This window comes from Dasypus novemcinctus, chromosome 23, assembly GCF_030445035.2.
Source record: "Dasypus novemcinctus isolate mDasNov1 chromosome 23, mDasNov1.1.hap2, whole genome shotgun sequence".
Classification (NCBI taxonomy): domain Eukaryota; kingdom Metazoa; phylum Chordata; class Mammalia; order Cingulata; family Dasypodidae; genus Dasypus; species Dasypus novemcinctus.
This window is the reverse complement of record NC_080695.1, coordinates 62,751,773-62,766,580: the sequence shown is the minus strand read 5'-3', so window position 1 is coordinate 62,766,580 and position 14,808 is coordinate 62,751,773. Positions and strand designations below refer to the sequence as shown.

The 14,808-nt window shown below is 43.2% G+C and overlaps 1 protein-coding gene across 8 annotated transcripts in view; it reads left to right on the top strand.

Moving 5' to 3' along the window:
- Positions 1–14,808, top strand: part of CLEC16A (C-type lectin domain containing 16A) — a 224,021-nt gene that overhangs the window by 58,997 nt on the left and 150,216 nt on the right. For all 8 annotated transcript variants that reach the window (XM_071211365.1, XM_058286468.2, XM_058286469.2 and 5 more), the window contains exons 11-12: positions 4,757–4,886; positions 8,615–8,715. In XM_071211365.1, coding sequence (XP_071067466.1) covers positions 4,757–4,886; positions 8,615–8,715 — 231 coding nt within the window. The remainder of the gene's footprint in view (positions 1–4,756; positions 4,887–8,614; positions 8,716–14,808) is intronic.

The following is a 14,808-nucleotide window of genomic DNA, read 5'->3' as shown; positions in this document are numbered from 1 at the left end:
AACTAAATAGTACAGGCAACATAGGCATAGCAAGTTTGTGAAGGTGGGTGGACAAATGACTGAAATTTGAGCAAAACCAGGCTAGATTATTGCTCCATTCCCTTCCAACTCCAGAACAAAAGCTTGGCAGGGAATGGGGGACAGGGCTTCACCATGCAGCCAAGGTTCAGATGCCCCTGGAAATCCCTCCTGAGTGCCTGAGGCCTGGCCTCAGTGACCATGGGTGGAAATCTGTGTCCACATGAGCCTACTATATCCGCTGATCTGTCTTCCCTGGTGGCAGCAGCATGGCACGGGAAAGGCAACTCAGCCACCCTGAGGTGGGCCAGTGGTAACACGGAGGAGTGGAGTGGGCCCTGGCTGCTGGAGAGGCAGTGGAAGGGCTGGGAAAGTGGCACAGAGCTATGCCAGATACTCTGGGGTGGCATAAAGAGGGGCCTCTGTGACCCAAATCACAGGAAAAGGCAAATCTTCCTCAGCATTCTCTCTTAATAGTGGCTGTAGTATCCATTTTAGAGCTGTGGTTGATAATCTGGGGAGACTGTCTCTCCAGAGACGTCCCCTCTCATGCTGCTCACCATAGAATTTTTGTGTTCGGTTTCAGGGTGTTAGCAGACCCTAGGGGAGAGCAGCTATTTCTCAGAGTTTGGGGATAAAATTGTTTTAAAAGAAGGAAGAAATTGTTTTGGCATTGGAAGAACTAATTAACATTCATCTAGAGAATTAATCCAACTGGGACAGCTCTGCTGGCAGGATGAGGGGCACATGGGATGGTATAGCTGTACAGCTGGAGTGAAGCTGAGGTCTGGGCACCTCACTGTTTAGAGGCGCCCCCATGGCTCTGTCCTGCATCAGGACACAGGGGGCTTGGGTGGGCGGTCTCATTCTGGTGGGATTGTTTCTAGCTGTGCACCTCTGGGTCTGTTTCCTCATACATGATATCCAGGGCTGTACCAAACCAATGGTTTTCAGGCAGCTTTGTGTGATGCCCCAGAGTTCCAGAAAAGGAAATAGTGGTGCTTCTGAGGGAACCCACCCACCCTTCATCTGGAGTGGCTCTGCTTTCATCTGCTGGTCTTGGAGGTATGCCATGGAAAATGCCAATTGAAATGAAGGTCTAGCTGCTTCAGAAAAGTTTGAAAAGCACCAGACTGGATTATTTTGAACCTCTCTGCTCCAGTATTCTGATGGTATCCAGGGAGATGAAAAAGCCAAAAAGGGGACAACCGTGTCATGGTAGACTTAGTCTTCAGCACCAGGACCCCACCCTGTGAGCCTGGGGAATCCTTAGAGTTGAGTTGCTGCCACGTTAGTGAGGCAGGAGTCATAACTGAGCCTGCGGAAGGGGGACCTGCCATAGAGAGAGGTGGCTTTGCAGAACACATGACAGAAGCTAGAGACTCCAGTGTGTATGATGGCATACCCCTGCAGACAAACATATCCACACCTGCACACACACGTGCTTGTATTGTTAATGTTATAAACATTATAAAACAGACAAATGGAGATTTTTTAGAAGATGAGCATAACTGAAAAGCCCTACTGCCCAGCGAATCATCTTGCCTACCCACCGAGGTGCGTGCACGCCACTTTGGGGAGGACTGTGGTGGTTGGAAGGACGATGGGTCCTGATGGTAGAAGTGCAAGGAGATGGGAAGGAGATGTTTCCCAAACAGCAGCCTGCACCACCTTCCCGGCCGTATCTGTGTACGCTTGTGCTCAAGCTACTCGGTAGTTTTCTTTGAGTTGACTCACTTATTTTCTTAAATTTAACCTCATCCTAAGCAGTAATATCCACAAAATAATGGGTCTTCTGTGCAGTTCATTTTTTTTTCTAATGCACCTAAATACAAGCTCTGCAAACATGACATCTGTCTGCATACCCCTTAAAAACTATGGATCCCGCGCCTGTGTTCCTCCCTGGTGGGGAACACCCTGTGGGAATCTCCAATCTAGGAATCTTGACTCTGACAGATTGAGAGGGAAGGAGGTAGTGAGAGAGAGCCTCACAGAGGTCTGGATGCACATAGGTGAACTCTCCCATGCCAGAGGGTAGTCACAAATACACCCATGCCAGCCAGAGTCTGGGGTGAGTGGGTAGTGATGAGAAACCTCCCTGTGAGAATCTTTGTACACACGTTGCTCACAGACTGTGCTGGGCATATATTCAACCCCTGCTACATGTAGCAGCTGGCTTGCATTTTTGCCAGCCCTACCTGCTGCTAGAGCTTCCCACATTGCGCTTGTGGGGGGAGCAGATATGACTAGAGGAGTCATCCAGCCATCAGATGTTTGTTGAGCACCAATTGTGTTCCAGGCGCTGGGCTAGACACAGGAGAGCAGTGGAGAGTAAGACAAGAAGGCAACTTCTCTTAGGAAGCCTATTTGAGCTGTGAACAAGCAAAGTAAGAAACAGAGAATGTGAAATCCAGGTAGTTATAAATGCTATAAAGGAAAAACAAGGTAAAGAGGGAGGGGAGGAGAAGAGATGAATCTCTGGTACAGAAGAATTGTGAATAATTTATGTACCTACTCCCCCCCAAGGAGGTGGAGCAGAACTCCCCACTCCTTAAATGTGAGCTATGCCTAATGACATGCTTCCAAAGAGTACAGTGTGGAAAAGGGGAAAGAGTAACTTTACAGTGGAGAGACCTGATGAACACTGGCTTGGCCCACTGACGAGGTCAGCATCAGCAGTCGTAAGTGATGTCGAGAGCATATTGCTTTGATATGATGTGATGAGAAGGGAACTTCAATTCGGTGGTCTCCATCCCACCTCCAAAACCCATAACCTCTGCTTAACCATGAAAAAAACATCAGGCAACCCCAATTGAGGGACATTCTGCAAAATGCCTGGCCAGCACTGCTCAAACGATCAAGGTCATCAAACACAAGGAGAGTCTGAGAAGCTGTCCTAGGGTGGCGTGCCTTGATAGCTCAATGTAATGCGGAGTCCTGGGTGGGATCCTGGGATGGAAAAGGGATAGTAGGTGACAACTAAGGAAATCTGAATAAAGTATGGAGTTTAGTTAATAATTTAAAAAGAAATAAAGGGGATAACTGGTGGATTGGTGTCCTGGAAGAGGTCTTGGAAATGACATTTTTCTGAGCCTCAGATGATTTCTTTGAGTCTTGTGTGGGAAGGGAAGACCTGGGGGAGAGTGGTCTGGGCAGAGGAAATGCTGGGTACAGGTCCTGAGGGAGAAGCAAGCATGGGTGTTCAGGGCCCATGTGTGAGCCCATGTGTGAGCGAGTGAGTGAGGTGGACAGGGCTAGGAGGAGAGGTCTGGTAGATAGGGCCAGACCGTGCTGGGCCACAAGGCCATGGGAAGGCACTTGGATCCCATCCTGCATGTGATGGGAAGGCGCTGGAGAGTTTTGAACCAGAGAATGACATGCACTAACTTAGTTGAAAGCACTTTCTGGAGTGGGAGTCATTGTCAAGAAAGGAAGCATGGCCAGTTAGGAGGCTTCTGTGTGCATCCAGGGGAAGATGTTGGTGGCTTGGATTAGAGTGGAGGTGTGTCAGAGCCCATGGCCTGCATTCTCATTCTTTAGAAACAAATTTAGTTTCACATTTCATCATCTTTTTTTTTTAGGAGGTACTGGGAATTGAACCCAGGACCTCGTATGTGGGAAGCAGGCGCTCAACCACTGAGCAATATCTGCTCCCGTCTTTTTTTTCTTAATCATGTCTCTCCAAGATGGGGGAAATGACCTGAACTCTGAGCTCCAAGGGGTGGTGGAATATTTGAAGGCCACACCTGCACGGCAAGGATCTCGGTGCTGGAGACACCTTAAAGTGCATCCATCACCCATCTTCAACTCAAGGTGTTTTTCTTTAGTGGTTCATAAATTTTTCTGAAAAATAAAAATGCACACCATACTGAAGTTGGTCACTGTAAGTTGCTTTTATTTAACTGGGGAAAAACAAAACAAGGCTCCTCAGCTCTCTGCCTTCTGAAAGTTGTGAATGGAACAGGAACACGAAAGGTTTCACAGTCATGTCAGAACTTTTCCTCAAGTATTATATTTTATAAATACAAAATATTCCAGTTATTGAAAATTGAAATACTGTGGGTTTTGTATTTTCCTAAAATGGGAAATTAAAATGTACATATATGTAACAACACTTAGTTTGAAAATGCCCAGTGCTCCATTTTGAAAGATGGGGAGAAATTATGTATATATATGAGAAAGCTGAAGCAGGCTTATTTTTAAAGCTAGTCCTTTTATCTATACATCAGAAAATTGGATGAATACTTGATGGTTTATCCAAACTGAGTATTTCAGTCTTTTGAGATATTACAATAAATTTAAAATGGAAAAACAGAAAAAAACAAAACAAAACAAAAAACCCTTTCCTCAAAAGCAAGCAGCTCTAAATTATTTTCAGTGAATTTGGTTACATATTCTTCTATGATGCCTCAAATCCTCTGGGACGTTAGTATGGCTTCAATAAAATAAATGCCTTTTTTTGATCCTGAAATTAAATAAATTCTAGCAATTTATGTTTTCTTGTAAAACTCAGTCAAAACCTCACTCCTAGGTATTGCTGAGATGAATGGAAAGAGGGCTTCTGGCCTTCATCTTCATTTCTCCCCCAGTGTGTTGCTGGGGTTGATTTTGCCTCTGTTAAACATTTGTCAGACATTTTTAGGCTCAGTTTATGCAACTTATTCTTGAGCACGAGTATGTATTTAGTATAGGTCTGCAAAGCTGTCTGATCTCATCCCTGTTTCCGTTTTGTTTCCAGAGATAGAAATGGTGATCATGGAGCGCAAGCTCTCGGAGTTGGCCGCCGGTGCCTCCGTGCAGGAGCAGAACACAACAGACGAGGAGAAGAGCGCCGCAGCCACGGGCTGCGAGGGTGTGCAGTGGAGCAGGTAGCCGCCTGCGGCAGGGCCCCTCTGCCAGCCTGCCCATCAGGGTGGGGTTGCTGCTCAGTCTTTGGAGCAGGAGATCGTGGTGGGAGGCCAAGCGTTTTGGCCATGTCACCCAGCGTCACCCAGCCCAGGGTGACCGCTAAGAATAAGCCAGGGCCTCTTCCTGCCACGCCAAATGGCCCCCTCTGTCTCTGAGGCAGGCTGTCCTTCCTTTCCCTTCCTTTCCTGTGCCGCCACTCCCAGAGCCCTTGGGGACTGGGCCGAGCTAGAGGGTGTGGGCACAGCCTGACACTGGCTGCCCTGACAGTGCTCTGCTGGTTCAAAGAAAGAACCCCTGGGGGCTGGGGTTGGTGTCCTGTTCTCATTCATTCACTCCATGTACTCCACCATCCCCAGCCTGCCCTCGCCGACTCAGCTGGCGTGATTCAATGCTGCTGTCCACCCTGGACCTTTTGCCTGATTGTTGATTTCAGTGGTAGCCTGCTGAACCGAAATCCTCTCAGACCTTCATGAGGCCATGTTTCTTGGAACCTGGCTCTAACTAACACCAGGCCCTCAAGAGTGGGATTGGGTGGAAGGCTGCAGTGACTACTTAGGAGGGCTTTTGTTCAGGGTTGTTTCCTATAAAGTGGCTCCACTTGTCAGACCCACAATGATGCCCGATCTTACCGTGATGGAACTGAATGCACAGCAAGCCTCTGCAGTGTCTCCATCAGCCTGCAGGGCATTCACTTCCTGAACCCTTGAATGGGGTGGCAGGAATATGTGTGTGCGCACATGCGCCTGCACACACACACTGTCCTATTGATTGGTCTAAATTAAAGTGAAGGATTGAAGCACACTAATTTTTTCCCTCCACATCTTGTTTATCTCTTTGGTTGGCATATGTTTCAGTTTTCTAACAGACAGAATTAATTTTAAGCAGATGCACAAGGGAGACATTTTTTAGTTTCTGTTAAATAAAAAACATTGGAGCATGGTGTGGGCTATCAATTGTAACTTATAAATGCCTTTTTTATTTTGCTTGGCAGCAAAAATGTAGCTTACGAATCTGAAAATTAAGGAAATCATTCTAAACACAGAAAGGGAGGGACAACAAAAACCTTTAGATGCTCAGCACAGCATTATTTAGAATAGGAATAATTGGTAAAACCCCAAATGACTGGCAGTGGGGGATGCTTACGCAAATTAAGATGTATCTGCTTAAAGAATATTAACCAATGCTTTTAAATGAACAGTCATGATGTGTTCAATTTCTTAAGCTCTAATAAACAGAAACAGGGCACGTATTTTGCTAGTAGGGTAATATGGTTTTGCTAAAGGAAGGAAGAAAAACACTGGTGTATTGACAAAAAAAAACCAGACCAAAATGTTATTGTTCAGTGTTGAGATTGATGCTTCTTTTTTTCTGAATCTTAGTGAAGAGAGGGCTTTTCTTAGAGTTAATTGAAATTGTTTCTTAACTTCGGGTAACTTTGGCCTCTTCTACCATTTGACTTACAATGGAAACTGATTCCGGTCCCTTGAGTTGACTGCACACAGGCTTGTGGAGGTACAGCCTGGGAATCTTTAGGCACGATCACTGTTGTCCACTAAAACCGAAAGCCAGGGAAGAGACTGGCCAAGGTGGAGTACTGCTTTCTCCTCTGCAAAAGTATCAAGTTTACTGGTAATCAGAAACATCGCCACTGCCATCTGTTACCACAGTTCCAACAGTGAGGCAGGGAGGGTGCTGGAGTGAAGGAGCGTGGAAATTTGTTCTCTTTGACATGATCTTGGCATTGGTCCGCTTGACCAAAGAAACAGCATCTTAGAAGGCAGAATTGTTCTTATATTTGTCAGACTTTATGGGTTACATCTGCATATATAGCCCAAAGAAACTAAATGTTATTCAAAACATCTTCCTACAGAACTTTTTACAAAACAATTATAAAACTAATCTACATTCAGAAAATGTAAAAAACCTTGAAAAACATAAAAAAGAAGAAAAGTGTCTCCATGATTTCAGCATTCAAAGGAACTGTTATTAACATATTGGTTATTTCCTACCAGGCTTTTTATCCACAACTTCTTTTTAGGAATTCTGCCCTTCCTCCCCCAGTATCTTGGACTCCACTACATTCATCAGTTTTTATTCTTCCTTTTTAAAAATCTAACATCAAACCCCAAGCATCTTTTTCATTTTGTTGTACACTAATCAAAGAAGATGATTAATGGCTAAATAATACTTGATTATATAAAAGATGGTGCATCCACTCAGCCCTCACCCCACTAGTGGGCATATGGTTTTTCAATATCTTCAAACGAAAATACAGTCCATAGGCCAAGCAGTTGATTTACCAGAAAATGTTTTATGCCTTATCCTGCTGTTTAGTTTGGAAGTGCTATCATTTGTGGCTTATAAAAACCGAAATCTACACGTGGCAAAACCATCAACACCTCTGGAAAGTGATGCCAGAGCTGGGGCAAGGAGGGTGTGGGGCTCAGGAGAAAGAGACTGAAATAAATGTCCCCTGTTTTGTGTTCACATATTTACTTGAAATGTTATGCCAAGTACAGTTGTACTATTTTCTCTTTTGCGTTTTTCAGTTTAATATTTTGAATCAGTGGTACATTTATGGGGTTCAAAATTCAAAAAATATGAAAGGTAATTCAGTGAGAAGCCTCACCTTCCTGCTCCCCACCCAGGTTCACGCCCCATGGCAACCCGCGTGATGGTGGCTCAGGCGCCCTTCCAGGGCCAGAAGCCCTCGGTAACTCACTGTGGGGCTCTGCTCTCTCGGCCTCAGCCTGCCAGCCAGAGGGGGCAGCTGCCGATGGTCGCAGGGTCAGAGCCTCCTGCCCGCAGGCCAGTGTGTGCGTCTCTTTTGCCCTCGTGCTGAAGAGGCTTTCCAGGCTAGACCCTTGACTGCAAAGGGCAGCACTTGGGATGTGCTGGTCCTCGTACTTGCAGCTGCTCTGTAGCTCTCGCCCACAGAAGCACCTGAGGCAGAGGCCTCTCTTTCAGTTCTTACCAGTTGTGGCAAGTTGGTCCAAGAAATAGCTGGACTGGGACCCTGCCAGAATGAGATCAAGAAGTGCCTTAAGAGTATTAAAAAGAGGCATCAAATAACAGCTTCCATGAATTGAGCACTTTTCAGCCTGTGTCTGGCTCTGTTAAATGCCATTCATTAGTTTCATTGAATCCTCACAATAATCCCATTTCACAGCCGGGAAAATAGAGAGGTTGTGAGTAATTTGCCAAAGGGCATGCAGGCTTACAAGTGGCAGAATGAGAATTTGAACCCAGGCAGTCTGGCTCCAGGGCCCACATTCTTAAAATTATTTAGTCTATCACATTGGACTGTTTTCTTCTTTCTCTTTTTGCTCTTTGAAACAATGTGCATCTGTTTATTCTGTCTCTGCCCTCTGATAGGTGAGCCCCACAGGAGTGGGCACTTTGTATCATGTATCTCCAGTGTCTGGGGCCCCTGGTGAGTGATTGTTGAATGACCAAGTGATCTGTTTCTTGGTAGGTTGGCTTCCCCATGTAGATAGCAGCTACTCATGATCTCTTATTTTTCTTTGGGTCCTCAGAGCCTGTTGCTCAGCCAGGCACTCTGGGGTCAATGTATGTGGGGCTTTCAACCACAAGAGGCAAGAGCAGTCAGTGCCCCCTGTGCAGGTAGAAGGGTTGAATGTGCACCCAGGTACACTAGGAGGCTCATCCGGGCCCCACTCTTTTCCAGACCCTTCCTGGATATGGTGTACCATGCCCTGGACAGCCCGGATGATGATTACCACGCCCTCTTCGTGCTCTGCCTCCTCTATGCCCTGTCTCAGAATAAAGGTAAGCTGCTCACCTTGGTGCGCTCCTGGCTGACTTGCATACATATGGAAAAGGAAGTTGGCTTTTTTATAGAAGAATTCTCTTCTGGCATCAGTGGACTCCCCCAGACTTTTCTTACTTTGTTAGACTTTCTCAGGCATTTTCCTACAGACGAAGCCATATGAATTGGTTACGCAGGCAATTTGGGGACAAAAAAGGCTACTGTTGACGTGTAATCCAGTATGACCATATTCACGGTGCAGCTTTCTTTTGACCCCTTGCTTTACAACTGACTTAGCGTCAGGTCTCTTGCCTAACATCAGAACTAAAATCAGTCAAATTATAATCTGGGTTTTGCAATTTATAGTAGTAGATGTGCTTGCTCTGGTTTCAGAGCTAAAATAGGCCCTGATTGGATTGCATGGACGCTCTCTTCTTTCTGAAGAGAGGTATGGTTCTCTGGTTTGCCTGGTAAGGCTGTGAGGGCGGGATCAGAACTCCTGCGGGGCAGGCAGGTTTTACTAAGATTCTCTTTCTCCCCACTGACTGCTGGGAACAACCACTGGTTCTTGCCCTTCCTGGCTTATGAGCAGGTTCCAACCCCCCACCTCAGAATCTTTTAGAAGAAATCAACAATATTTCTTCCTGCCCCTACTGAAAACTGGACTGGCCATAGGTGAGACATTGCATCAAGTGATGTTTTAGCAGATTTTTGGGGAATAGGGGGAGGTGTTTTTTTTACTACAGTTGCCTATGGCTATAAACATCTAAAAAGCTCTCAATCAACATAACTGTAGTAGGCTAATAAACCCCCCCTCCCCCCCAAGTAAAGGGTCCTCCCCTCTGGAACCTGTCAGTGTGACTTCATATGGCAAAAGGGTCTTTGCAGATATGATTAAATTAAGCATCTCGAGATGGGATGATGATCCTAAATTATCCAGGTGGGCCCTAAATGCCATCCCAAGTGTCTTTATGAGAGGGAAGCAGAGGGAGATTGGACACAGGCAGAGTGACCATGGAGGCGGAAAAAGATTGGAAGGTACTGGCCTTGAAGATTGGAATGACTCGGTCAGGAGGAAAGAAAGGTCAGCAGCCAGCAAAAGCTGGAAGAAACAAGATCCTCCACCAGAGCCTCCTGTGGGTGCACAGCTCTGCTGACACACCTTGATTTTGACCCAGTGATACTGACTTCAGACCTCTGGCCTCCAAAACTGAAAAAAATACTTTTCTGTTGTTTTTAGCCACCAAATTTGTGGTAATTTGTTAAAGCAACCATAGGAATCTGATTTAATAACAAATTATTTGCTTATTCATAAATCATGACTACATGTTCATGATAAATGTTGATTATTGACAAGAATATGTAGTCTAAAACGTCTCCCTCCCATCTTTGTCCCCCAGCTCTCCTTGTCAAAAGCAGTCTGTTACCAGTTTCTTAGGTGTCTTTTTATCTTCTTTTTTTTTTTGGTTCTTATTTTTCATTTTTCTCTTTTTTTTCCCTTGTGTGTCTTTTTAAAGGTAGTAATATAAACCCTAGTACAAGTCTGTATGATTTTATTTCTACTAATGCTCCCTTAAACATAAACGGAGTCTTTCTCAGTTGTCTGTTCCACACCCTGCTTTTCTTGTGTATCATATATCAGCATACCATTTCACATCCATAGATATTATATAGATCTTCCTTGTTTTAATTTAATATCTGTGCCATCACTTATTCTACCATCACCTTATTGAATGACATTTTGATGGTTTCCAAACTTTTCCTATTACAGGTGGTACCACAGTGTCACTTCTCATATGCAGGTCGTTATGTTCACGTGCAAGTCTGTAAATCCAGCTGAGACTTTTCAGAGAAGCGTGGCAGACTCCAAATTCTGCTGATGTTTTTCCTCCGCAATCTCGTTTGCTCCCATGGCTTCTGCCATCTCCTCTGGTTCCTGGTTCAGTACCTGACAAATATTATTACTTACTGTGGAGGAAACCAAACCCAGGAGACCTTCCACTTCCCACCCATGGATTATCTTCTACTTCTCTCACTCCCCCTCACCCTGCTCTCTGTGCCCCCTCACTCCAGTCTTGCCCTTCTCCTTAACTCTTTCTAGTTTTATGTTAGAGGCTCCTATCTAGATATTTCACCAGAATCTCAAAATAGCTTATCTAACATGACATTTACACTCCCCACCCCGCCGCCCCACCAAATATCCCCTGACCCTGTCATACTTTCTGGCACTTCTGTTGAAATTGCCAATTAAGGCTGAAACTGCCATGACCTTTACTGCTTTCCCTCCTTGATCCCAGCATTTAGTCATCAAGTTTTGTAAGTTCTTCCTTTTCAGCCCATCTGATCAACAAACTTTAAGTGAGTGCCTACTCAGTGCTAGTTCCAAGCTAGGTACTAGGTGTGAGAACTAAAAGCACAGGAATAAGACAGGGCTGGGTGTGCCATTCCAATAGCCATGATTTCATACCGAGACTAATTAACAGCCTCCCTGAAGGTTCAAGTATATTGCTATTTTATAATTCATCCACCAAATACTGCCATATAATCTTCTAGTAAGACGGATTTTTTTTTTAAAGATTTATTTTATTTATATCCTCTCCCCCCCCACCCTGTTCCCCCCTGTTGTCCACTCTCTGTGTCCATTCACTGTGTGTTCTTCTGTGTCTGCTTGTATTCTCATTAGGCGGCTCTGGGAATTTATCCAGGGACCTTCAGGAGTGGGAGAGAGGAGATTACTCTCTTGTGCCACCTCAACTCCCTGTTCAGCTACGTCTTCTTATTTTCTCTCCTCTTTGTCTCCTGTTGCATCAACTTGCTGCGCCAGCTCTCCACATCAGCTGGCACTCCTGTGCCGGGCAGCATTCCCATGTGAGCCGGCACTCTGCACGGGCCAGCTTGCCCTTACCAGGCATCAAAACCTGGACCTCCTATATGGTAGACGGGAGCCACATCTCTTTCCCTAGTGACACTGTTTTGACCATGTTCCTCCCCTGTTCAGAAATTTTTGATCTCTTTCCTTATTCCTTAAACTCTATCCTCTCGAACCTGTCCTTTGGGGTATCTAGATTCCACTCATCTTTCCAACTTGATCTGATTCCCAGACTGCCCTTCATAGACCCTTGGGTCTAGCCCAGGGGTTTTCCTGTTTTTGTGTAGTGACAGAATTCTTTCATGGAGTTAAACTTCTGGCTGCTGTCATGGCATTCATTGAACTTGGTAGTGTTCTGTTGATTGCAAGCAACGTAAACTGCCTCTTTGATAATTTAAGCTAAAAGGAAAAGTCTGTAAGAAGGCCACTGGGGCAGCTTACAGGATCCAAAAAGTTGCTGAAAATCCTAAGGAAGAGCAAGAGTGGCCAGTTTTGGGGACTTCAGTAGCAGGGGTTCTGTTTTGACTCTAGCATATTCCCAGCTAGGAGTCTGTCTTATTCAAGTTTCAAATTCTTGAGCAGGCGATCAGATTATTCCAGCTTGGTGATGTGTCTAATTTGGAACAATCGCTCATGCCTGGGGACAGGGTCACATAGCACAGACTTGGCCCCAGGGGGCTCTGCCCTGTGTCTGCCACTGTTTCCAGCTCCTTTGGAAGCCATGTAGCTGTCCCAGTAGGCTTTGAGCACACCTACCTGTTCCTGAATAAGTCTTCCATCTTCTTGTATTCTTTTGTTTTTTTTCCCCACCATTTCCTCTTCCCCATCCTTACCACTGATTGACATCCTGCTTGTCTGTCAGGTTTCCATTTAGAAGTCATCTATTCCAGGAAATGCTCTCTGATCCTTTTCACACTGAGTTAGTACCACCTGATATGTTACTATTTATATATTGTTGGATTTGATTTGCTAAAATTTTGTAAGGAATTTTATGTCTATTTCATGAGTGATACTGATCTGTAGCCTTGAATCCCTTATCTGATTTTGCTTTAAGCGTAAAGCTTACCTTATTGAATGAATTGGGAAGTATTCCCTCCCCTGTAATTTTTTTGGGAGAGTTTCTGCAGAACTGGTATTGTTTCCGCTTTAAATACATGGTAGAATTTACCAGAAAAGCCATCTGGACCTGGAATTTTCTTTGAGGGAAGATTTTAATTACTCAATTTCTTTAGTAGATAGAGGGCTATTAAGGTTATCTATTTCTTCTTAAGTGAGCTTTAGTAGTTTGCATCTTTCAAGGAATTTGTCATTTCATCTAAATTGTAGTTATTGGCATAAACTTGTTCATAATATTCCTTTTTTACCTTTTTAATGTCTGTCAAATCTGTCTAATTCCTGGTATTGATTAATTTTTCCCCCTAATTTGTCTAAATAGAATATTAGCAATTTTATTGATATTTTCTAAGAATCTGCTTTGATTTTATTGATTTTGTCTATTGTTTTTCTGTTTTCTATCTCATTGATTTCTATTTTTATTTTTAGCTCTTACCTTCTTACTTTGGATTTAATTTGTTCTTTTTTGCGTGGTTTCTAAAGGTAGAAGTATAGATCATTAATTTTTCTTTTTCTTCTTTAAAACATTTATTGTAATAAGATATATAACACGAAAGTTACCAGTTCAGTGATGTTAATTACATTCACATTGTTGTGCTGCCATCACCACCATCCATTACCGAAATTTTTTATTATTCCAAACCAAACTCTGTACCCATCAAACAATAACTCCCCATTCCCATACCACCCAGCCCTTGGTAACCTATAATCCACTCTCTGTCTCTGTGTTTGCTTATTCTAGATAATTCATATATATAACACAAATCATACAATGTTTGTCCTTTTTTGTCTGGCTTGTTTCACTCAAAAATGTCTTCAAGGTTCATGGTGTAGTATGTATCAGAATTTCATTCCTTTTTATGCCTGAATAATAGTCCATAGATTATTGATATTTTAAGTTAATTTTATATTTTAATTAACACGCAGTGAAATTAATTTTTGGTTGTATAGTTCTATGAATTTTAATGCATGTGTGGGTTTGTGTAAACACATCACAATCAGGATACATTACAGCTTTCTATCATCCTAAAAAATTCCTCATGCTGTTCCTTTGCAGTCATATCCTCTACCAGTCATTGGTTTCTAAACCTTTCTTCTTTCATAATATGAAAATTAATGCTATAAATTTCCCTGTGAGTACTGCTTTAGCTGCACCAAATAAATTTTATGTGTGGTTTTATTTTCATTAAGTTTAAAATATTTTATCATTTCCTTTGTGATTTCTTCTTGGACCCATGAATTATTTTGGTGTATATTATTTAACTTCTAAATATTGAGGATTTTCCAGATTTCTTTCTGATATTGATTTCTAATTTAATTTTGTTGTGGTCAAATAACCATTTACTTTGTATGATTTCATCCTTTTAACTTTATTGAGGCTTCTTTTTTAGCCCAGATTGTGGTCTTTCTTAGTCAATATTACAAGTGCACTTGAAAAGAATGTGCATTCTGTTGTTGGGAGGATTGTTCTATAAATGTCAATTAGGCCAAGTTGGTCGAGAGTGTTGTTCAAGTCTTCTGTATCCTTACTGATTTTTTTTTTTTGTCATGTCTGTCAATTATTGGAAGAGGGGTATTGAAATCTCCCACTCTGTCATATTTTGCTTCATGTACTTTAAATAAAGCTCTGTTATTGGGAGCATACACATTTAAGATAGTTATGTATTCTTGAAAATTTGAATCCCTTTATCATTATGAAATGAGCCCCTTTATCCCTGGTAATATTCCTTACTCTGAAATCTTCCTTGTCTGATTTAAAGAAGCCATTCCAGCTTTCATTGTATCAATGTTACATGGTATATATTTTTCCATACTTTTAACCTGTCTGTGTCTATATTTAAAGTGGGTTTCTTGTAAATCATATATAGTTGAGTCTTATTTTTTAAAAAATCTAATGTGATCATTTCTGCCTTTTAAAGTGTTAGACCATTTACATTTAATGTGATTGTCAGGTTATGTCCACTCCACCTCTGTATTGAGAGGGGGCTTAGATTCCTCCTGGATGATGGATGCAGTTCTCCTGTTAGCAGTTGTAGGCAGTCTTGGCTCCCTGTGTGGTGGTTGACCTTCTTCACCTCCCTGTTAGCTGGTCAGGGTAAGTCCAATAAACCAGAGGGTAGGAGTTGCAAGT